This window comes from Macaca fascicularis, chromosome X, assembly GCF_037993035.2.
Source record: "Macaca fascicularis isolate 582-1 chromosome X, T2T-MFA8v1.1".
Classification (NCBI taxonomy): domain Eukaryota; kingdom Metazoa; phylum Chordata; class Mammalia; order Primates; family Cercopithecidae; genus Macaca; species Macaca fascicularis.
This window is the reverse complement of record NC_088395.1, coordinates 137,050,042-137,075,234: the sequence shown is the minus strand read 5'-3', so window position 1 is coordinate 137,075,234 and position 25,193 is coordinate 137,050,042. Positions and strand designations below refer to the sequence as shown.

General features: G+C 37.9%; 1 protein-coding gene across 10 annotated transcripts in view; it reads left to right on the top strand.

Annotated features, from left to right (window-relative positions):
* ENOX2 (ecto-NOX disulfide-thiol exchanger 2) overlaps positions 1-25,193 on the top strand; it is a 292,537-nt gene that overhangs the window by 122,335 nt on the left and 145,009 nt on the right. For 6 of the 10 annotated variants that reach the window (XM_065538447.2, XM_065538449.2, XM_005594574.5 and 3 more), the window contains one exon: positions 2,026-2,169. The exons of the other annotated variants lie outside the window; for them this stretch is intronic. Coding sequence is in view for 2 of the 6 variants with exons in the window: in XM_045384161.3 (XP_045240096.1) it covers positions 2,026-2,169 (144 nt within the window). In the remaining 4 variants the exon portion in view is untranslated. The remainder of the gene's footprint in view (positions 1-2,025; positions 2,170-25,193) is intronic. 10 annotated transcript variants of the gene reach the window in all.

Below are 25,193 nucleotides of genomic sequence, written 5' to 3'. Positions count from 1 at the left end.
ATCTTCATTTGTAAATGGAATAAATATCCAGTCTTCTTTTTAAATAGTCTTGGTCATGATCTCAATTTTTTTTTAGTACATAGCAACTGATGTTTGTTTCTTTAGTTCTAGTCATTGTAGGGATTTAATAGAACATGTATATGATGCAGTGAACAGTTCACTGAAGATCCAGAAGCAAGTTTTATTCTTTCACTTAGTTACTCACATGATGTAAGGAAGAATGTTTGACAAGTCCCAGAAGACATTTAATGGAGGTGATCCAAGTGGAGTCTGATTGCTGAAAAACAGTACTTGTTATGTGGGCTGAAAACATTAACAAGAGGATACTCTTTATTATAAATAATAATTTATGTCATTTCTTTTTTTTTTTTTTTTTTTTGAGATGGAGTTTCGCTCTTGTTGCCCAGGCTGGAGCACAATGGCGCGATCTCAGCTCACCACAACCTCCGCCTACTGGGTGCAAGCGATTCTCCTGCCTCAGCCTCCCAAGTAGCTGGGATTACAGGCATGTGCCACCACGCCCAGCTCATTTTGTATTTTTAATAGAGATGGGGTTTCTCCATGTTGGTCAGGCTGGTCTCGAACTCCCGACCTCAGGTGATCTGCCTGCCTCGGCCTCCCAAAGTGCTGGGATTACAGACGTGAGCCACCATGCCAGCTCATTAGAATCTTAGCATTCATTTTATTGAAACTTGATTGACCTTTAGCTGACTGGATTTCAAGGTTTTTTTTTTTTTTTTTTTTTTTTTTGACAATTTACAACATTACCTCAAGAATTGTACAGCTATGGGCCATAGAAAATTTGGGAATTAAAGCATGAGCTATGGGCTGGGCATGGTGGTTCACGCTTGTAATCCCAGCACTTTGGGAGGCCGAGGTGGGTGGATCACCTGAGGTAAGGAGTTTGAGACCAGCCTGGCCAACATGGCAAAACCTCGTCTGTACTAAAAATACAAAAATTAGCCATGCATGGTGGCACATGCCTGTAATCCCAGCTACTAGGGGGGCTGAGGCAGGATGATCGCTTGAACCCGGTAGGCAGAGGTTGCAGTGAGCCAAGATCGGCACACCACTACACTCCAGCAAGAGACCATCTCCCCCCCAAAAAAAAAAAAAAGAGTTCGCTCTTTCAGGCCAACTTGATTTCCCCCTCTTTGATAGGATTAGAGAACCAGTGGAGAAAAGGCTTACAGGAGATGTCTTAACTTTGGGCTTTAAAAAAGCTTTTGATTTCACATTTCATGAAGTTTAATTGAAACACTTGAAATTCCAGGTGCTGCTGCCAGTGGAGTAAGAACTGTCTCTGCTTGCCCCTGATTGAACCGTGTAAGACTTGGAGAGTAGAAAATACCTTTCGCCATTTTATATGGTGCAGCAGTGACGAGTAAAGTGACCATGCTTCTAATATTATTTGAAGAGAACGAGATTAACGTTACTGAAATCTAGGTCATAACTCCCCATTGCTCCAGCTACTAAATAACCCCCTTGCAATTTCTATATATCTGTTTCCTTTTCTCATTTGCCATGGAGTTATAGTTTTCTGATTTTAGAGACCCCTGTATTACTGTCAGAAGTGACTTTGACACAGGATAGTCTGATGATTATATCTGCATCAGTTCAACATACCTTGTAATGAAAGAATGGTAAAATGTCAGGAGATAATCCAAGGAATGCAAAGCCAAGCTTTTTACAAGGAACAGTGGGTCCAACCATAGTCACATTTAATGAGGGTCCTATCTCCTTAAGGGAGGAAGTAGAAGACAGTTGCTAGCTTATGGCTAAAAATGTTAAGTTGCCACAGAAACAGGAGGGATCTTACAAATGACAGAGCCACAGTCTTATATTTTAATTCTGTACTTACCAAAAAGATCTGTAAAAATTACAGAAGGTCTTTAAGGAATTCACCTGTTTCTCCTACGCTCTTAAGATTTAAAAGGTTTTCCACTAGTGGCTCATATAATAAAATCTGGAGACGATCCCAGTCCTTAATGGAGTCTGGACTTTGGCTTTCTTTTTCTTCTTTAGGATTGAACCAGCTGCCCTTTGACCCTGCCAACAACAACGAGCCCCTGCAGTTTGGTAGTGCCAGTGGCCCTCTGGTCACAGAAGGCCTCATTGAGAATGGAGGGGAATCAAGCAAGAAAAGAAAGAGAACAAATACTCCTTCAGGTAAGCTAGGTGATAATGCACTGTCTTAAGCCAGTGCCAGAGTCAACATTTTCCCAGAGCCTAGTATGTGGCAGGTCACATACTATGCTAGGGTTTGTAGGAACTAAAGAAATGAGAAAGAGTCCCCTGTCCTCATGGAATTCATTATGGGATTGAAGGAGGGAAAAGCACATACACGAATAACTCTGATAATTAGATAGAGTATCATCAGTGCTGTGGCAAATGTGTAAAGGGCGAAAAACCGATGAGAGCATAAATGAGGAAGAGTTTAATTCTGCCTTAGGGATTATAGAATACTTCATCACGGAAGTGCCATTTTTATCTCATCCTTGAAGAATGGGTAGGCTTGAGACAAGAGATGAGTAAAGAGCATCGATTTAGGTAGAAAGAATTGCGTGAGTGAATGGTTTCACTGTGCATTCGTCTTTGTATGTACATGTGGCAGGCCATCCTCACTTTTGCTTCTAATACAGATAACTGCATATATTTGCATCTGCCCACCTCTACCCCTGTTCCCCTCAATACCCACTATGCCTACATATGTTTTATGCCGTTATAATTCTCTTAGAACAGTTGGCAAACAGATTCTTCTAAACCCTCTATAACAGCCCAACTGAGCTTTTAGCCTCCCTTGCAATTTCTCCTACCCCAATCCCTCATGTCCCATTGGCCTATTCTCATCTTAATGTTTCTTTTCTTTTTTTTTCCAAAAGGAGTGAGGAAACAATAGGGGAGCCAGATCTTAACTGATCATTTGATATTTTATAATTTTATCTCTTTGCATGGTTATTCATTTGGAAGTAGAATCTGTAGTATACAGAAACATCTGAGATTTGGGGATGGGCATAACAGACATGTTCATCATTTTCTTTGTTTTGTTTTTTATTATTACTTTTTACTTTCAGCTTATGAAATGGAGCATGTTTACAAATGTATCATTTCTGACTCTTAGATCATAGATCGCTGCTTATAAATAATTTGTTAAATATGAGTTTGGAAAATAAAAATACAGTAAAACATTAGTTATATGTAGCCCTCAAGAAATAAGTGATTCTTAGAGAGCTCTATTTTCTGGAGCATGGAATGGCATGGTGTATAGCCAAGGAACTGGCCTGAGTTCTAATCCTGGTTTTATCTCTTTCTGTGGCCTGGAGTTATTTGCTTAACCTCTCTGAGTTTCACTTTCTTCAACTGTAAAGTAAAAGTGATACTAAAGCCTATGTCTTAGGATTTGTTATGACAGTTAGTCGAAATGATGTAGGTAAAGTGCTTAGCATGGTGTCTGCAAACAGTAATCACTTAATAAATGTTGCTATTTTATTAGCATTATTATATGATATTATAAATTTCATGTTTTAAATCATCAATGTGTTTCACATTTTTAGGCTCAGCATTATGAGTATAAACCACATGTGTGTATGTGTATAAACTCATCTGTCTTTTAAAGACATGTATTCAATATAATTTAAACTTTGCTTGATCATTTAGGGGCATAATTCCAGTCATTAGTTATTGTACTGCACTCTAATACTTTTAAATTTTTAAGGATTTACTAAAGAATATAGGTTTTTTACCTCTACACTAAATTGTTCTACGCCACGGTGGTCTTTTAGTTATTATAGCCACGTTTTACACATGTCCTGTCTCCTTTCTGCAGCCTACAGTCACTTTTTATTCCTCTCAGTGTCCCTTCATGTAGCAGCCCTTTTTCTCCTTCTACTGAATTAAGAACAACAACAACAACAAAACCCAGCCAGCTCTCCAAGCTGATGTGCCAGATTAGTATAAGTAAAAGTTAAATCAGCTCTAAGTGGAACCTGCCACGGATAGAGTGCACAGGATTTAGAACATCAACTTTAAGACGTGTCTTTTGGCTCTGAGACCTTTATGATCACCTACTAGTTTTTCCATTGTATTCATGTTAAGTGATGTGCGAGTTTAGGGTAATACCTCCTGAACTGCAGTTAACTCATGAGGGTGGGGAAAGGGAGTATGTATTAATCTGAATTGTGAATTAACTTTAAAGAATTGCAGTTTTATTTCTAATGAGCATATTCAGTGAGAGCAAAGTAACTTGCAGATATAGGATTTTAACAGTAGATTATGCTAATCTATAATTAGCAGAACAATTTACATTCAAATAATGAATATGCTGAAGTTCTTAAAAAACGGTATGTTCTTTAAAATAGGTGAAATAAGCCCCTGGCAGGCTAAATTAGCTCCCTTGAAATCTTGTTCACACTATTTGCTTAGAGAACCTTTTCTTTGTTAGTAGGACAAAGGTAACTCCAACCCAGGTTAAATTACCACAAATTCCAAATTAACCTAGTCCAAATTAATGAGATTTTAGTATACAAGGAGTCTTTTATAATTGTTCAGCAGCAATCTTGTGATATTGTAAATAGGCAGATAGCTTTATAATATTATTTTCTTCCTCTGCAGTACTAGACAAAAGGAAGAGGGAAGATATTTCATGAGTAGCAACTTCCCTCTTCCTTTGTCATCATTCCCTGCACTGTAGCAAAGAGGAAAGCTAGGGTTGGAAGTTCCCACAGGAGCTACCAACCATTTCATTTCCAAGCTACATGTCCAGTCATTGCATCACTTGGCCCTGTAGCTCCACTGAGTCAAAGCCATCTCTCTCCTTCTCCATCCCTGCAGATGAGGGAGGGATATTCGCTTGCAGATCCAGTTCCACACTACACATACTTTTTTCCTTCCTTTCCCATCCCTCCTACCTTTCCCATTTTCTATAAACTGCCTCTTTCCTTTTGTACTAAAACTGATTTCTTAAAGGTCACCTGTGACCTTCAGATTGTCAAAGTCAGTGGACTTTTGGCAGGTCACAGCCACCTTGAACTCTTTGTTTCATTTGATGCTATTAACAGTGCCCTCTTCTTTGTATTTTCTCTACTTTTGCTTTTCTTGGTAATATACTTTGCAGATTCTTCTTCCTTTACTGTCACCTTCAAGCCTTCTTTCTCATTTTCTTCATCCCTTGACTGTGAGTATACTATTACCCACATTTCTAGATGAAGAAATAAAGGATAAACTTACCCAAAGTTGAATGTCTAGCAAGTGGTTTACCAGGCCTCTAACTCCAAAGTCTATTTCTAACTACTATGCTGAAGTTACTGTGTCTAAAGTTATTAGGAATCTAGAACCACTACTAAAATGTATGTTAAACATTGGTGCAGACTAGGGAAAGCTGTGTTTGTGTGAAAATAATTAGGTAAGAATAAGAGGAGCAGGCCTTGGATATGATAATCTTGAGGATCCCTTCAAACTCAGATCTCATGGTTCCTCTTTCCAGCTTTCTATTTTGTGCTACTCCCCAAAACAAGTCTTCTATTTCAGCCACATTGATCCACTACCTTTCTCTGAAGACTCTGTGCTTACCTACCTCACCACCATGCTCATACCATTCACTTCCCTTTCCCAGCATGCTCCCCTTCTTCTTTCACTTGTCAAAGTCTTATCCAACTGTCAGTGCCTACCTAGTACAAGTCCTATCCTCTGTAAGAAGCTTTCTGGATCATCTTAATTAGAAATGTTCTCTTGTACCTCTGAAATATATTGGTCATTAAACTCATATCAATCACTTGACACTGATTGTAGACCACCTTGAACTATTGTGTATGAGTTTGTGTGTGTGTGTCTATATATATAGATATGTATGTGTGTGTACATGTATGTGTGTGTGTGTGTGTGTGTGTATATATATATATATATATATATATATAATGTTTTAGCTTTTCAACTCAGTTATAACTCCTCTGTTGGAAGGGCCCCAACTCTCTTAGCAGAGACATGGTGTCTTACACAAAATAGATGCTCAGGAAATATTTGTTGCTTGATCACATATTTGATTGAATAATTGCTTTCTCTATGCCTTTATATTCCCTATTATTTTCTTGTCATTTTCAAGGTAGAGCTTTGCACGAAACTGTGCCTTTGTATCTGAATTTGACCAACTGACAGCTTCACTTGTCCCTAAAGGCTACTCAGACATTTGTGAGATTACACACTTAGAGCAGGCACAAATCAAATCTGGGTGCTTGTGGGAAAAAACAAAAAAAAAACAAAAAAAAAAACAAAAAACCTGACCCTAATGGAAACCTTGCCTTATTACAGCTGAGATTTCTTAAGTGCCCAAGGGAAACTGATAGGTAGAGTTTAAGTGTCCTGCCTCAACTATGAAGTAGACCAGTAATCAGGATTAGACATTACTGCCATATTTGACCACATAATCTTTCTTTGTGGATCTGGTTGCTTTGTAGCTTTTATAAAAGATGAGCTCAGAATTCTTCAGAGTGTGTTTCTTCTTAAATTTTACCTTTTCCCCATGGAAATGTTTCCTTGGTGATGCTATAGTTGTACAAATTGTCTAAGATGGCAGCAAATCCATTTATTCAGATGGTACTCTATAACAAAAGAGTAGAAGATTGTTAAACCCATGTAAAATCACAATGCCAAGTTCTTTTCCCAAAGTTGCCAACTGCCTCCTGGTTTGAGAGCCATCTGGATTTGTAGAAGCAGAAATACCAACTCTTTCATGAAATACTTCCACTAAAGTAGAAAAAACCATGAGTCAACAAGGCCAACTGATGACTAAAATCAAATGCATTGTTTTAAGCAACATCATGGTACAATAATATTCAAAGAAGGTGTCAGCTCTCTGAAAGAGTGGGAAACTACCCAGGAATAATTACGATACCAAAGTGAGCATCCAGGTTTGGGCAGAGTCCTATTTCCATTGTCTTTTCTCTATAAGCCTGTGTTGAAAGATAGATTTATGCTTAAATATGCCATGCCCAGTACTAAGTAGTACTGCCGAAGTTCATGTGAATAATGAATGACAGTATGAAAAGAGGGATCTTCAGTCAGTTTTCATTTGCAATAATGATTTAATCACAAAATTCAAGATCTCCAGAAAGACGCTTCAAAATCAATAATAATTTGTATTTGTATGGTGATTATTTCTTTCTCTTAATGTATTCTCATAGTCATTGCATTTTACACATGAGGTGCTAATCACTAGAGAGGAGAAATAACTTTGTCTAAGGTAGACTAGCATCACCAGGAGTGTTATAATTAGATAAGGACCTCCGGAGAGTATCCAGTCTTGATCATAGACCTCCCAACTCCATTCTCAGCTTTCCTTTAGAAATTCTGGAAATCAAAATGATACTTGAGAATATAAAGACAGTGAACAATTACAGCACTACAAGGCTAGATTAATAGGAGAAAGTGGGCCTGTAGAGCAGCAAGAAGAAATTTGGTCAGCCATAAAGAAGAACTATTATCAGAATGGGTTATCAGAAAACTTGTTCAGGCTCACTTGGAAGAGAAATATAAAAAGGAGATGAACACTCATCTGCTTGAGAGTACTTTTGATTCCTTTCTTACCTGATAGGAGGGCTACGAACCAGGAAACTTTTCTGTGAAACTTACAGCCTTTTGATTTACCTCAGACTCACAGGGCTGAGACTTTTTATTTCATGTGTACTTTGAAGTCCACAAATAAAAGCATTGATTGTTTTTAAAGAAAGAAAATGCCACCATTTTATATCTTGGTGTGTGGTATTTCTAGCATGTCAGCTGAATTATTATATTGCCAAAGGCAAGAAGAGCCTATTGTTCCCTCAGATATAATTAAAATAAGAAAAAGGGTAGACTAATGGCCCTACTCAGTTTCTTTAGTCCTTTGGACATTTTTATCTGATCACAGTTTCAAGAAATAAAGCCATTATCTTGAAAACTGGAGGATCAAAAAAGTAAGCCTACTTGCTTTCTCAGGTCTGATAGAAGAAATCCAGTGTGAAGTTTTCATTTTCAAGGACTGTCCAGGGGAGGGCAGACAGGGTGGCACAAAAGAGGCAGGATAGACAAATGGAAATACATCTCTCTTAAGTTGCCCTAACCATTGAAATAGCTCTGGAATGATTTTGTGACTTTATTGTACTTAAGTCATTAGGAATTCTCTCAGCAGACATGAAGTGTAAGTGGCCTGATATGTTGGTAATATAGAGGCTAGTGGTAGATGTTTAAGTCTAGTATTTTAGAGTTGGAGACAACCTCAACTAACTCCATCATTTTTTTTTTTTTTTTTTTTTGAGAGAGGGTCTCACTCAGTCACCCAGGCTGGAGTGTAGTAGCCCTATCACAGCTCACCTCCCAAGACTCAGGTGATTCTCTTGCCTCAGTCCCCCAAGTAGCTGGGACTACAAATGTGTGCCACCACACCTGGATAATTTTGGTATTTTTAATAGAGACAGGGTTTCTCCATGTTGCCCAGGCTGGTCTTGAACTCCTGGGCTCAAAGGATCCACCTGCCCCAGCCTCCCAAAGTGCTGGGATTATAGGCATGAGCCACCATGCCTAGCCAAACTCCATCATTTTTATAAATGAAGAAACTGAGACCCAGAGATGGGATTTGTGTAACGTCACATGGCTAATTCATGGCAGAATGAGAACTAGTTATTACCAGCCCCATATAATCATTTGAAATTGGCTAGGACTGTGGCATGTAATTGATTCATTTTTACTGTGAAAGTGTATTTGTAACCTGGAAATGCTAACTTCCCTCATGCTAATAGTATTATGTGATTTGTCACAAGCTCACCTGATGGTATGGGAGGCCCCATATCTGTTTTGGCTGTTGCACAGGTGAAGGCACTTTGTTCTCAAGACAGAAAAGAGTTTGAGACTGGGAAGTACCTATGAAGGTATTGCTTTTTTAGAGCAGATCTCGGGCAACTCAGCAAATTACAGAAGAATCTTTTTGTGACACCTGATTACTTGTTAAGGGACAGTTTGTGTCCGCCATCCCAGCCTACCCTTAGTAAGGCCACTCCATTCAAGCAGGAAAGCATTTTATACTTATGTTTTGTTTGTGGTTGTGTTAGGCCATCCTTTCTTCATTGCTATAAAGAAATACCTGAGACTGGGTAATTTATAAAGAAAAGAGGTTTAATTGTCTCACGGTTCGGCAGACTTTATAGGAAGCATGGTGTTGGCGTCTACTCAGCTTCTGGGGAGGCCTTAGGAAGCTTTTACTCATGGCAGAACTCGAAGGGGAAGCAGGCATGTCACATGGTGAAAGCAGGAGCAAGAGAAAGAATGGAGGGAGAGATGCCACACTTTACAACAACCAGATCTCAAAAGAACTCACTATCACAAGGACAGCATGAAGCCATGAGGGATCTTCCCCCGTGACCCAAACACCTCTCACCAGGCCCCACCTCCAACATTGGGGATTATAATTCAACATGAGATTTGGGCAGGAACAAATACCTAAACTATATCAGTGATTTAAACTTTGTTGTATAACTTCGTCTAGAGAATCTCTTTTAATTTCTTGATTATTGGGCAAAGATTTGTCTGGAAAAAAAAATCAGTTTTAGGTGAGTAAAACTGAATTTCAGAGTAAGAGGATTCTTGCATTTTGAGAGGTTGTTTTCATCTCTTCCTAGCTTAGTAAAGTGCAGAAAGCAAATGTCATTTTTGTCCTTGGGACCTGTACGGTCCTCCCTAGCCTTGATAAAGGAAAGGAGCACACTCAGACATGTAGTGAAAACTATACTGAAGTCTGTGCTTTTTAGTACTGAATTTGACAGTTATTATTAGACTTTTGGCCTTAGGTAAACCATAGAAGCCATTTCTAAGCCTCAGTTTCCAAATTTGTTTAATGGAGAAAGCGACTTAAAAGCAGTCAGATAATACTTTTATGGTTACTGCTCTGCTTGTTATGGTGTAAGAGCATGAAATAACCACACTGGTTTTCTTTTTCCAGTTCTGAATCAAACTGAGAAAAAACACACACACACACACAAAACACCTCAGGAGGAACAAAATGTGGCATCGACTTTATTATAGATAAAACTATGTTGAAGAACATGGCTTATAGGCCTAATGAGACTTCCTACAACTTCTAGCTTCAAATGTATTCCTTGATACTCACCTGTGGAGATGACTGAGCCTTCAGAGCAGACCATTTACTGTCCCAGCGCCCTTGAGAATGATGGCTTGTGTCACACTTCAGTGGAAGCTAGAAATAAAGAGCAAAATGGGCCTGTAGGTCTACCTCTAGAAGATGGTGCCTGTGCCCTGACTAAGCTCTACTCACTCTATAAAAGAAAGAGAGTCATTCCAGTTGGAGGGCATTTAGACCTGAGAGCTAGAATGCACAGGATAGGCCATGAATAAGTACTTATTTTTATTTTTATTATAATATTAGTTTTTTGTTTGTTTGTTTGTTTGTTTGTTTTGAGACAAGGTCTCCCTCTGTCACCCAGGCTGGAGCAGTGGTGCTGTCTCGGGTCACTGCAGCCTCAAACTTCAGGTCTCAAGCAATCTTCCCGCCCCAGCCCTCCAAAGTAGCTGGGACTACAGGCCATGCCTCTATTCTGGCTAGTTTTTGTGTTTTTTTGTAGAGACGGGGTTTCACCAGGTTGCCCAGTCTGGTCTGGAACTCCTAGGCTCAAGCCATCCACGTTCCTTGTCCTCCCAAAGTGCTGGGATTACAGGCGTGATAATCAGATAAGTCGATCTTGCTCCTGTGCCAAAGAACAAGCAGGGGTGAAAGCCCAGAGAAGTTTTTATGATATTCTCTGTCCCCCTTCACAAACACAATGGAAATTTCTTCTTCCCCACAGAATGGCGACAAGTGGGGACAAGAACCAAACCCCTACAGCCCCCAATGTCGCTGTTTAAGATTAGCATGACTTTGTTTTTCAAAGTCTTTTCCTTAGGATTTTTTTATACCATGGGAAACTGGCAATGACAGTCCATTGTGTGGTATAGGTAAATAGGGTTGTTGTAGTACACGTGTGTTACATTTATATTTTTACTTCTTCATGTACAAAATTGAGACAAATTCCAAGTGGAATCAAACTCATATCCTCTATTGTAGCCTTGAAGTGGTACCTTACAATGAAGAGATTTTATTTTTATAAATTTGAAACACAGAATACTTCTGCTGCCATTTCAGCACTGTCAGTTACATGTGGTTGCAAACTCTACAAGCTTTCCCTTCTCTTCCACAACACCAAAGTATAACAATTAAAATACTGTTTTACTATTACTACTAATACCTAATACCTATGGAACACCTACTGTGTGCCTGACACTACGTATTTCAAATATATTATTTGATTTTCACAGCAACCCTATGAGGTAAGTACAGTTATTATCCTCACTTTACAGATAAGGAAACAAACACAGAGACTAATTTGTCCAAATAGTAATGTGTCCCAATAGTAAGTAGAGGAGATGAGATTCAAACCCAGGCAATATAGGTCCAAAATCAGTGTCTGGAATCAATTAAATCAAAATGAAAATGGGGCCAGGTGTCTATGTTATTTAAGAGCACCCCAGATGATTCCAATATGCAACCATGCTTGAGAAGCAGTGCAGCTAATTATACTGTATCAAAGGAACTATTATACATGTACCTAGGCCACTGTCATTCAGAATGCTGGACATTTGTAGTATTCTGTGACACAGTGTGTCCAGAGTCCTCTATTAGGAACTGAAATGACAGACGTGACAGTAACAGAGTAGACCAAAAGGTAGTAAAGTGGTTGTGTAAATGTTGACTTCTCTAGGTATCTCAGCACAGAAAGAAGAGACCACCTAATTTGCAATTTTCTCTTTCTCTGCTTTCTCTACTCTATTTCCTGTTGTCCATTGATTATCTACTGAAATAAAAATCCATAATGTTGAAATTCCCTATTTTTGTGTGCTAAGGGGACAGTCTTGATTTTTTTCTAATCTTCCATATCCTCCATAATGTGAGCTGTTCAATTTAAGTCTTGTAGATTGTAGCATTTCACATTGAGCAATTGCTTGTGTAATATAATTAATTTTAAAATATTTTGCTTATTCTACATTTGAATTTTAAGCAAAAGTATCTTTAGTGTTCAAGCTGTTTTGTAGAATATGGTGAGAGGTGATGAAAGTGGTACACAAAACCATTAGAGCGATACTCAACTGCAGAAACAGAGTGTACTAATTTTGGAGAGGGGGCAGGTTTCAGCAGGTGGCATTCCCTATCTCCAGCCACATTCTTCTGCATATTTGATTCAATAGCAACTATAACAGCAGCAGTAGCTTTTATTAAATATTGATTGTATGCCAACTGCTATGACCAAGTGCTTTACATGTATAAACTCAAGCAAACTTCCCAAGAAATCTGTAAGATAGACACCATTCCCCCCTTGTTTACAGATTTTTTAAAAACCTGAGGCTTGGAAAACATAGGAAATTTTTCCAGGCGACAACTAATAAATAGTATAACCAGATTTGAAAGAGGGAGGCAGAGTAACAGTTGTTAAGAGCACGTGTTCAGAATCCTGGCTCTGACTTTAGGCAAGTTATTGCAGCTCTTGGAGCCTGGTTTCCTTACCTACAAAATAGAGATGATAATACCAAGTGTACAGGGTTGTTTTAGGATTCAGTGAGAAAACGAATAAATAGTGCTTAGTGCCTGATTTTCTTTTATTCAGTGAATATTTATTTAGTCTTAATAAGTGTGAGGCATAGTGGTAGGCATTAAGTTATCAGAATAAACTGTGAATAAGACAGATTCCAATTCTGGCCTTGAGATTCTAACAGTCTAGTAAAGAAGACAGTCATTAAGCAAATAACTACACAAACAATTATTTGCAATTATGCTGAATGCTATGAAAGAGTGACAGGTCATAGTGAACACTCAGTAAATAAGAGCAAATATTTACTGAGTGTCTTTTACGTATTAGGCACTATGCCAGGTAGAAGATTGAGTGCAAGTGCACAATTGGGATGAAGAGTGGAGGCATTTTCATGAAATTTTATGTGAAATTAGAGTGCAGCTAAAGAAGCCATCTGCTTTCTTCTGGTCAGTCAAGGAAGCTTTGGGGGAGGAGGTAAAACGTAAAAGATGCTTGGTGTAGTTTATTGGAAAGATAAGAGATCAAGTTGAAAACATCCCATCTTTGCCCAAGATTAGTTCCTGGAGACTGTGTAAATCTTGTAATGTGAGAGGCATTCCCAGCATGAGTGGCCTTTGTATCTGGCAAGAGGCTTGTGTGACAAACCACAGAGACCAGGCTTTTTCTCTGAGATGAACACTAAGTGCTGAATTTGCTTCAGAACTTGACATAAAGTCTGAGCAGGCAACAAGTCATAACTACATACTGTTTTCAGATGCTGATTCACATATCACCTCATACAAATACAGTGGTTCTGCTGGCAAGCTATTTTCTAATCTGGCCTTATTTATTCCCCTCCATAATTACCCTGATCTAGGATGAACAGCCTGAGAAACATTGACTAATGCATCCTAAATTATGTCAGCAAGGCAACCACAAGCTTTCAGCTTCTCTTGATTTTGTGTCAGGTCTCTGTTAAGCAGTTCTTACCACATTAGGTGTGTGCAGAGAGGACTACAGATCTTCCAGGCTGGAGCTTGCCATTAATTAAGACTGTCGTCCTTTGCTACAAAGCACCACACTCTCAGTGGCAAAACCTACAAAGAAGGAGATGCCTTTCACTTTTTGCCCTCCTGTCAAATAGCCAGTCAGTCGATTAGAAAGCTTTGTCTTGCAGCTCAGACTGCCCAGAAGTATTTTCTGCCTTGATTGGAGCAAGTGAAGAAGTGGTAGCTAAGGAAATTTACTCTGCCTTCCTTCTGGGCCCCTAACTGATGTTTACTGTGACTTAGGACTTGGCACACCAGTAAGTGAAAGTCTTTTCATCATAACTCTATGAAGAAGGTCCTATTAGTACCCTCATCTTACATATGAGGTAAGTAAGATTCAGAGGCTCACTGGATTGCACAAGATTAGACAGCCAGTAAGCTCTTCAAATGCAGGTTTTTAAATGACAGTGAGACCTGTGTACTTTGCATTGTGCCCCACTGCTTTCTAAGGTTTCTGAAGAAGGAAGTGATTTGATCTGAGCTAGACTTTCAGAAGATACTCTAACCAAAGGGTTATCATGGATTATAAAAAGGCAAAACTAGAACTGGGGAGACCAGGTTGGAGACTTTTGAAATAGCCCAGGGAAGTGATATATGGGCCTGAGTCAGTGTTATGGAAATAGGGATGGAGAAGAGGGGATAGATCCAAAAAACTTACTGGTAGTTTATCATTCGGAACTAATAGGGCTTGAAGAGTTGTGGAGTCAGGAAACAAAAACAAACTATATTAAAATCATCTGGCCCACTTACCTATGTAGAATATAATTATGCCCACTTTTACAGGTGAGTCATCTCAACTGTGATTCAGCCTAAATGACTTGTTCAAGGTCCCAAGCTAGTTTAGGCCAAAAGGAGCTGGAACTCAGAACTCCTTCCTAGTATAATCCTCTTTCCACTAAACCATGGGATCTCCCAAATCTGTGTTTTGTTTGTTATTTTAAGATGTTATTATTGAAGTACATAAAAGTACACAAATTATATATGTACACCAATGAACTTTCACAAACAGCATACTCGTGTAACAGTCACCTGAAAGATGGCACAGAGATTTCTGGCACCTCAGAAGACTCCTGTGCCCTTTTCCAGTCACTTCCCCACAAAGATAATCTCTACACTTACTTTCTCTGCCTCTTTTTAATAACTGCCTGCTGGGCCATATGAGATTGGGAAATTTACTATTGAGATCCTCCTGTTGATGGATACTTAAGCTATTCCTGTCTTTTGGCTGCCACCACAAACAGTGCTGCAATGAACAGCCATGATCGTGCTGCTTTGTACATGTGAACAAGTATTACTCTAAAATAGACTCCAAGAAGTAAGTTTGCTAGGTTGAAGGGTTAAGGGACTTCTGCATTTTGATGACTAATACTACCACGGTGGCTTCTGCAAAGGCTTCACCAAGTCAGAATCTCAACCCTGGTATTTGAGTGATTTCCTGTCTTCTTGCCAGTGCATATCATTGATCCTATGAATTTTTGCCAATTTGACAGGTCAGGAATGATAGCTCCTTACTGCTTTATTTGCATTTTTGTGATGAATAGTAAATCTGAGCATAGTTTTCAAATGTTTACTAGTCCTTTGTGTTTCTTTTATCAATCATTTGTGATATCCTTTGCCCATTTTTCTTTTTTTTAAATTATGGACTTGTAAGTGTTCTTTTTATGTCGTGGAAATTAATGCTTTCTCTGTTAAATGTGTTATAAATGTTTTCTCATGTATTTTAACACTGTTTATGCTGTGTACTTTCACATTGTCTGTTTTATAAAGTTACTTCCCTTTTGTAGATTCTCTAGTCATTCCTTTAAGCATGGAAATTCACACTTTCTGGAGTTTTCAGAGCAGCCCCAGTGTCACATGTTCTATCCCATTGCCCCTAAAAGTACAAGTGCATATGTCAAATTACGTTTTCCTAATTCTGTAATTAGAAAATTTAGTCATCCCACCTACAGTAGTTGGCAGTAAAGCTCTTGGTCTGTTTTCTAGACAGGCTCCAGGTGCTCTTTGAGGGAAAAATAGGGTAGCAGAACACACCTGTCTTAGAGCTGTGGAATCTGGTATGTGCTAAAGGGAGTGTGAATATGGTAACTCTGGTCATTCTAACATCGTATCCCCAGCTGTCTTTTGCTGTGACATTCAGACAGCTTAGGCACGTTGGAATGTGTGGTTACCACTTGAAAGTGTTTGATTACACAGAATGAGCTCTGGAAGAGTTCTGTCTCATGTCTATAAAGGGAAATGGAACGTCGTCTTCTTTTGGCACATGGAAAACATCTTAAATTTCTATCCATATTATTTAGGACTATAAAAATTAGTCATCTCTAAGAAATAAAAAATTTGCTAATCACATTTTAAAAAATGCTCTCAGGACAATATTTAGCCTATTTATGCAACCCATTTGGAAGCATTCTCAACAGTAGACAATTGCAAACATAATGTGCTAATATGTTTACTCGGCAAACATGTATTGGATGCCTACTGTGTGTCAGCTGATGTTGGATGGAAGGGTAGATGAATATGCTAATTTCTAGCAGACACTGAGACTTGAATAAGACCTAGCTCCAGTCTTCAGAATGCATACATTTGGTAACTAGAAATTATTTCCTTCCACTGATGAAAAACGCTTTCCTAGGAATTCTAAAGGGACCACATTTGTTAGTTTTTAGTTAGAATTACTGAGTTTACATGAAAGTAATAAAACTGAATTTACTCTCATTTAATCAGTACCACTGCCTGTTTCCTGCATTTTCCCCTCAGGAGCCCCATTATTATACTCTGATTTCAGGAAAAGCCAATGTGGGCATTCAAGTAAGCAAAAAAGATACCTTGTCCCTTTCCAAAATTTTCCTTGTCCAAATGTTAGTGACATCTTTAGGTTATGTAAATGGAATTGATCTTGGTTTGGATTGATGGGTATTTAGATGGTAAAAATAAGAAAACACTGTGAGATGGGGGCTTAAGCCTGCTTAAGCCTTAATTGTCCTAAGAAGGAATGACACATTTTTCCTGAGAAATGTTCTGGGGTGATAATTGGCTTCCTGTTGCAGGCTGAACATGACTTGAGAAGAAAATACTTCCCCTAGATTATGAAACAGGCAGCATTGGTATTGTATGTCTAAAATTAATTCAGTAAACATTTGCTCCAATAATTAGGCTCCATAGAGCATCATGTGGAGGGTATATTTTCCTTTGTGTGCAATTTAAAACTTTCTTAAGAGTAAGTCAGCTTAAAAAAAAAGACTGCGAATCTTAGACTGATCATCTTCTTCCCCTTTCTACCCTACCCTGTCACTCCCATCCAAACTATATTTGAGAACATTCTAAAGAATCAGGCCTTGAAGGATAGCTCTATAATTTAGAATTCTATCACTCTGTTCTCTGCCCTCGAGTGCACACATACTCACATAATTTCTCACAATTGTTCTTTGAAAAGATCAGGCTGCTTTTGCATCCACGAGAGCCCCCGAGTTATTTTTGCAAGTTGGTGGGCAGCCCAGTAATTTTATCCCCTTCCCTGCCTGTGGAGCAGGTGCTCAAGTCTTTCAGTTTTCTGTGGCCACTCATGGTTAGTTTTCCTCCAGGACAAGAATTTGTAGCCCTGTGTACCTCCAGGAAGGCCAAGCAATCCTCATATACAAGTCTACTGTTAGACTGAAAGCTTAGTTGGGAATCAGAAAAGAATCAGAACATGTGGCAAGGTTCTGGACAGCAGGCTGCGGTGGTTGGGAAGAGGGGGCACTTAGAGATCATTTTGTTCAGTGATTCTCAACCAACATGCCTAAGGGGTGCATTCACATTTGTATTTATCTGACACTATAGCAGTGATCCTTGTGAGAGGGTGATAGCTGCTAGAAGCAGGTATTCCTTTTGGAGCAGCTAATAAAAAACATTTACAGGGAGAAGGGCATATGTATAGTTTTAGAAAACTGCCTCCCAGGCAGCTTTAATTGAATTAAGTTTCCAAACATACAGCAGTTCAGTAGCAGAACTATGCGTTGATTCTGTATCTTCAGACTCCCTATCCTCTCTTCTTTTCCATTACATTCTGCTATGGGAAAAAGAAAAGAGAAAGGAAGTAACACAACATGGTAGAAAAAAAGAGAAAAGAAAGTAACTGCCTGTTATGACCTGCCTGCCTCCTCCACTGTCACTTAGTCCTTTAAAAGTGTCAAATAGCCTGAACCCTTACTTCAAATCCCAGCTACCCTGTCTCCCTTGAGCCCAGTTACAGCAACATTGGACTCCTTGCTAAAACATGCCCTGTGCTTTCAATCCATTCCCTCTACCTGAAATATCCTCCTCCTCTTAACCAGGCAAAATCCAGTATGCTCCCCCAAATGAAAATGTTTTACCACTGTGTGGGTTACTTTATGCAAAGATATCTGTAAGTAGTAACTTTTGGCTAAATAAGTATGCAGTGCACTTCCACAATTTTCATCTTATTTGAAGGAAAAACATTGTCAAGGCCAGGCTCCAAACATGGTGACTTCTACCATTAAGGCTACCCAGATCTCCCAGTCTGAATTAAATTCTCCTGTGTTCAAATTAGCATTTTTCTCTTATAGCACTTACTATTTCTTGTTGTGTATTATAGGAATTTATATGCACATGTAGATTCTGCTAGCTTGTAAGTTCATGAAGTCAAGGATCATGTCTTACTCATCTTTGCATCTCTTCTATCAGTACTCATCACAGTGCTACATGCATAGTAGGTACCCAGTACATGTATTGAGTGAATGAGTACATTTTTCCTACTTTCATAGGATTTTTTTTAACTCAACATATTTTCTGTGATATTGTCCATATTCCAATGACAGAAGCATTATCATGTTTATTCATTTATACATTCATTCATTCCGCAAATCTTATCATATGCCTACTCCGTGCTGGGTACTGTTTTAGTTGATAGGTATACAGTAGTAAATAAAACAATATATGTTCCTGCCCTCATGTAGCATTTAGTGAATGGGACAGATAATATACAGATATATAAGTTCTGGTACTTAATTACCTCAAAAAGAAATAATAATAAAGCAGGTTAAGGGTACACAAAATGAACAAGGGCTACAATTTTGTCTTTCCTTTACGACACTATCCTTGACCCTACCTCACCCCACCCAGTAACTAATACAGAGCAAAACATATAGTTTACTGCCTGTGATATTTACTGACTTTTGCAACATTCTTATGAAATAGTAGAGTAAGAGCCAGTATTGATCGTGGCTTGAAAGCTTGGGCTCTAGAAACTTTGGCTTAGAGCTGACATCCATAGATTAGTTTGTGATCTTACCAGTAATTAGTGTCTCTAAGCTTTCATTTTCTAAATCTGTGAAATGGAGAAAATAGCAGCTACCTCATAAGGTGATTTTGCAGATTACATGAAATAATGTCAAATTACTTATTGTGAAGACTACATGAAATAATGAATGTAAAATTCTTCAGAATATAATAACCCAGAAATAGACCCATGTACATATGGAGGTCTGATATATGACAGAGGTAGTGTGTCATATCAGTGGGAAATGTGGAGACTATTTGACAAATGGAGCTGGAAAAATGGTTATCCAATGAAGAAAGATGAAAATAAAACCTACCTCCCACCATATATAGAAGATCAATTACAAGAATATACATTTCAAAAACTGAATTCCAAAACTTTTGATAGAAAATATCATAGACTATCTTCCTAACCTTGAAATAGTGAAAGATATGTTAAGGCACAAAAAGAATCGACTATAAAATAAAAGACTGATACATCTAACTGTATTAAAATTTAAAACTTTTTTCATCAAAATACACCTTAGAGAATGAGAAAAGAGAAGTTACAAACTGAGAGAAAATAAAATACAACTGGCAAAGAAATAATATCAAGAATACATAAAGAAGTTGGAAAAATTATTAAGAAAACATAAGCAATCCCATAGAAAAAATGGACAAAGGACATGAACAGACATTTCAGAAAATTGTACACACATTTGGCCAGTTAACTTGTTGAGAGATAAAACATCATTATGAATCAGGAAAATGCAAATCAAATCACAGTAAGATATCTTTTATACCCAGTTGGTTGACAAAAAATAAAAAGTGACAATACCAAGCAGTCTTTCTAAATTGGGGTTCCTGGAAAGAACAAAGTACTAATGCCTTAAGACATCTGTTGCATATAAAGAATTGATTTCTCTCTTATGTAACTAGATTGATACTAGATATATACCATCTGTTAGAGAATTGAGAATATAGATAGTCACTCAAATAATTTTCTATGTTCTGTGGTTCAGATGAGGAACCCATGCTAAGAAAGGAAAGTGTTAGACATATAAAATTCTTCAAAATGTAATAAAAAACCCAGAAATGTAGAAGCACATGATTTCTTACGTGTTACTTGTAGGAATATATACAAATTGCTGCAAGCAATTTTGGCATTATCTCTAAAAGTTGAACATGCATATACCCTGTGACCCCAAAATTGTACTCTTAGGTAAATACTCAAGAGAATCTTTTATTCATTCATAGATAACAGGAGACACATGCAAGCATATTTAAAGCAGCACAGTTCACAATACAAAAATCTAGAAACAATCTAAATTCTCATCAGCATTAATAATAGATTAATAAAATGTGATATATTCATGCAGTGGCATATTATACAGCATTCAGAACAAATGAACTACAGCCACACACAAAATATGGATTAATCTTAGCAATATAAAATTAGATGAAAAAGGAAGGCCTAAAAGATTACATAGAGCATGTTATTTTTTTATGAAGTTAAAAATTAAATTAAAACATATAATTTTGAGATTGCATATAGGTATAATAAAACTATATAAAAAGAAAAGCAAGTGGATAATGAACACAGGATTTAGGAGATGGTTACCTTGGCTAGGAGGAGGGAGGGAGGTAGGATGGGGATAAAGAACTCTTATATTTAGTTGTAGATTATTATCAAGATCTTAGCTTTTATTTTGGGTTGTAGGTTTACAGGTGCTTATTACATTACTTAAAATAACTGGCTAAATAACTAGAGGACCACTACTGAGAGTGTGTCATGAACCGAGTGTCATGATTGGTCCAATTAATGTACCTGAGACCCTATAATAAATACATAAATCATAAAGTATGTAGCCCAATGCTTTTAATATAAAATAAAGCTGGGTAAATGACAGTTGTCATTGCTAGCATTACTTATTCCTCCTACTCCTCATTTTTCTTTCTGTCAAGCAATCATTGTCTTCCTGTTGTGTCTGAGAATTAATAATTTTGATAAATATTAATTTGCATGAGATCACCCCAAATGACTAAGCAAACTAGTTTAAAATTTAATAATTACTGAAATTTCAACCTTTTATAAATCCATTAAACATCTTTCATTAAATTGTACTTTTTTGTTAATTATGAAATTACTCTATAGATGTACTTTTAGGATGTTACCAACAACAAAAGCTTTAAGCTCTGCATATTATGACTTTGGTACTCAAAATCATAATAGTATGTTAATCTAATAGTGGCAGATGGAACTGAATTAGGGCAATGTGCTAGAAGACTAAGGTGCATGATGAATCAGTGGTTAGAGAAAAAATTGTGCTCCTAGCCTGGATCTGTAAGTCTGTTAGCTGTGATTGATTGATGGATCGATTGATAGGACCTTACCTAGTACCTTTTCTTCATTCTTTGCTACAGACACTCTTCTTTTCTCACCATCAAAAAACAAACAAACAAACAAAAAACTGTACTATACCTTTTTAGGAAACAAGTTTTTAGTGTCTCAATGGAGAAAAAATGACTTGGAGCTGGTTATAGTATTTCAGTGTTCTTTTGTGGTTGGAGATTCAATGCGTAATGGGAAAAAAATGTAAAAGACTAGCAGAAGATGAAATCATATGAAGAAATTAGACTATATATGTCCCTTTAACCATGGGCATCTTAAAATTTAAGACAAATCAGGAAACTTCCACTTCCAGAAGAATGGATTAGATATGCTTTTTCCTATTCCTCCCACTAAGTACAACTAAAACCCATGGATATCATATATTTTAAAAATCCTAAGAAGGCTGAAAGCTGCAGAGAAGGCAGATAGTCTAGGGACATCAGAACTTGAGGAATGACATGGTCATTCTCAAATTTTTTGGATTTTGTTTTTGCCTCATATCTCATACTTGGAGATTTTGTTTTTGCCTCTTATATCTCGTACTTGGAGTTGAAAAAAACTGGTAACTCAGAAACACCAGTGGGTACAGACAAAATAAAAGCCCCAACAAAAGCCTATGCTCTTTAGCCAAAGGACTAGGAAGCCTAAACATGCAAAACTTGTAAACAATAACTAAGCTCTCTACTCTAGCCAGACACCAGACACACACACAAATTGTGGCCCTACTCCTACCCACTCCCAACCAAGTAGGGAATGTAGATTTCTACCCTCGTGAAGCTCTAACGAGGTACATCAACACTTCTGCCAGGGGCCTCCACCAAGATGATATCGGAGAAGGCAAAGTACCAAGCTGGAACTTTTTTTTTTTTTAATTTTATTTTTATAGAGATGAGGTCTCACTATGTTGCCCAGGTTGGTCTCAAACTCCTGAGCTCAAGTGATCCTCCTGCCTTGGCCTCCCAAAGTGCTAGGATTACAGCTGTGAGCCGCCATGCCCAGGCTGAAGCTGGAACTTTCATCCCCACTGGCCATAATGATCCAACCCACTCCTATCCCACTGTAAGAGGAAAGGTCATCTGGGGAGCCTGGACTTCTGTTTTTACCTGACAGTTAACAGTTATGGAGTCACTCCTACCACTACTCCACTAAAGTGGTATCAGAGGAGACCTTCAGGAGATTCATGACTGTATTTATCATGCAGAAGTAAAAATCCACTCCTGCAAAGTGTCATTGGAGACTTCTGGGGAGCTGGAACTCCCACCCCTGCCCATCAGTAACAAGGAGACTACCTCCCTCAGAGATCACTGGAAGGCGAGTAGGGCACCCGGACTTCTACATCCATTTGGCAATAATGAGGCAATAACACCCCCTCTCCCCTGCCTGAAACAATGCCAACAAAGAAGAAGATTTAGATAAGACCCAGATACTCATAATAACCGAAATGTCCATGTCTCCACTGAAAATATCTCATCATGCCAAGAACCCAGAAGATTTCAAACAGAATGAAAAATAACTATCAATAGATGCCAACACAAAGATGACAGAGATGTTAGAATTTTCTGACAAAAATTCCTAAGCAACCATGATAAAAAAATCATTCAATGACCAATTACAAACAAATGAAAAAATAGAAAGCTTCAGCCAAGAAATGGAAAGTCTCAGCAAAGATATAGAAGACATAAAGAAGAACCCAATGGAAAATTTAGACCTGAAAAATATAGTAATAACCAAAATGTAAAGCTCCATGAATAGGAGCAACAGCAAAATGGAGAGGACAAAGCAAAGAGGTAGTAAACTGGAAGATAGGACAATAGAAATTACCCAAGCTGAACAATAAAGAGAAAGTATACTAAACTATAATGGATTAAGCCTAAAGGACCTGTGGTACTATAACAAAAGATCTAACATTTATGTCATCAGAGTCCAGGAAGGGGAGAAGGAAGAGAATGGGGCTAAAAAAGTACATCAAAAAAGAATGTTTGTAAACCTCCCCAATTTGGCACAAGATATAAACTTACAGATTTAATAAGGTAAGTAAGTCTCTAAATAGCATAAACCCAAAGAAATTAACACCAAGAGACTTCATAATGAAACTTCTGGAAACTAAAGACAAAGGATATAGACAGAAGACAGACAAAAACAACATCTTACCTACAGAGGGAAAACAATTAAAATGACAGCAAATTTCTCATCACAAATCATGGAGGTAAGAAAGAAGTGGCACAATCCAATACCCACTGAAAATATTCTTCAGAAATGGAGGGGAAATTAATACTTTCTCGGATAGAGCAAAACTAAGAATTTTTTTGCCAGCAGACCTACTGTAAAGAGTAGCTAAAGAAGTTCTCTAAGCAAAAAAGAAATGATAAAGGAATAAACCTCGGAACATCAGAAAGGAAGAAAGAACACATTAAGCAAAACTATGGGAAAACAATCAAAAGAAAGCAAGAGTGGCTACTTTAATATAAGATAAAGTAGACTACATTGCAAAGAAAATTCTTAGGGATAAAGAGGAAGATTATATAATGATAAAAGTATCAGTTCACCAAGAACACATAGCAATCCTAAATGCATATGGACCAAAGTACTGCAAAATGGGTGAAACAAAAACCAATATAACTGAAAGGAGGAATAGACAAATTCGTAACTATAGTTAAGTACTTCAACATCCCTCTCTCAATAATTGATATAACAACTAGATGGAAAATTCACAAGGGTATCAGGACTCAGCAAAATAATCAAAGAATAGGATCTAACAACAGCAAAATGCACATTCTTTTTAAACACAGAATGCATACCAAGATAGACCATATCCTGGGTCATTAAACAAACCTCAAAAAAATTATAAAAAATTTCAATCATACAGAGCATGCCCTCCAACCACAATGGAATAAAATGAGAATTCAGTAGCAGAAAAGTAATAGGAAAATCTCCAAACACTTGAAAACTAAACAACACAGTGCTGGATAAACCATGGGTCAAAGCAAAAGTCTCAAGCAATTTTTTTTTTTTTTTTTTTTTTTTTTGAGACAGCATCTTGCTTTCTCACCCAGGGTGGAGTGCAGTGGCGTGAGCACAACTCATTGCAGCCTCGACCTCCTGAGCTCAGGGAATCCTCCCACTTCAGCCTCCCCAGTAGCTGGGACTATGGGCATGCACCACCATACCCAGCTAATTTTTAAATTTTTTTTTGTAGTGACAGGGTCTTGCTATGTTACCTACCCAGGCTGGTCTCAAAGTCCTGGCCTCAAGTGATCCTCCCACCTTGGCCTCCCAAAGTGCTGGGATTACAGGAGTGAGCCCAACCAAGTAAAAAATTTAAAAAACACATTGAACTGAATGAAAATGAAAATACAACATATCAAAATCTATGGGAAGCAGCTAAAGCAGTGCTGAGGAGGAAGTTTGTAGTTGCAAATATATACATTAGAAAAGAAGGAAAGTCTCAAATCAATTAATCTAAGTTCTCACCTTAAAAATGTGGAGAAATAAGAACAAAATAAACTAAAATCAAGAAGGAGGAAGAAATACTAAAGAAGAGAAATCAATGAAATTGAAAACAGAAAAACAATGAAACAAGTAACTGAATCTTTGAAAAATATCAATAAAATTGACAATCCTTTAGCAAGACTGACAGAGAAAAAAGAAGACATACAGTACCAACATGAGAAATAAAACACAGGCTAGCAGTACAAACTAGCAATAATGATATAGCTTGTATATTTGTCCCCACTCAAATGTTGTGTTGAAATGTAATCCCCAGTGTTGGAAGTGGGGCCTGTTGGGAGGTGATTGGGTCATGGGGGCAGAACCCTCATGAATGACTTAGTGCTGTCCTCATGATAGTGAGTTCTTAGGAGATCTGACCATTTTAAAGTGTGTGGCACCTCCCCCGCCCCAGCCTCTTGCTTGCACCTG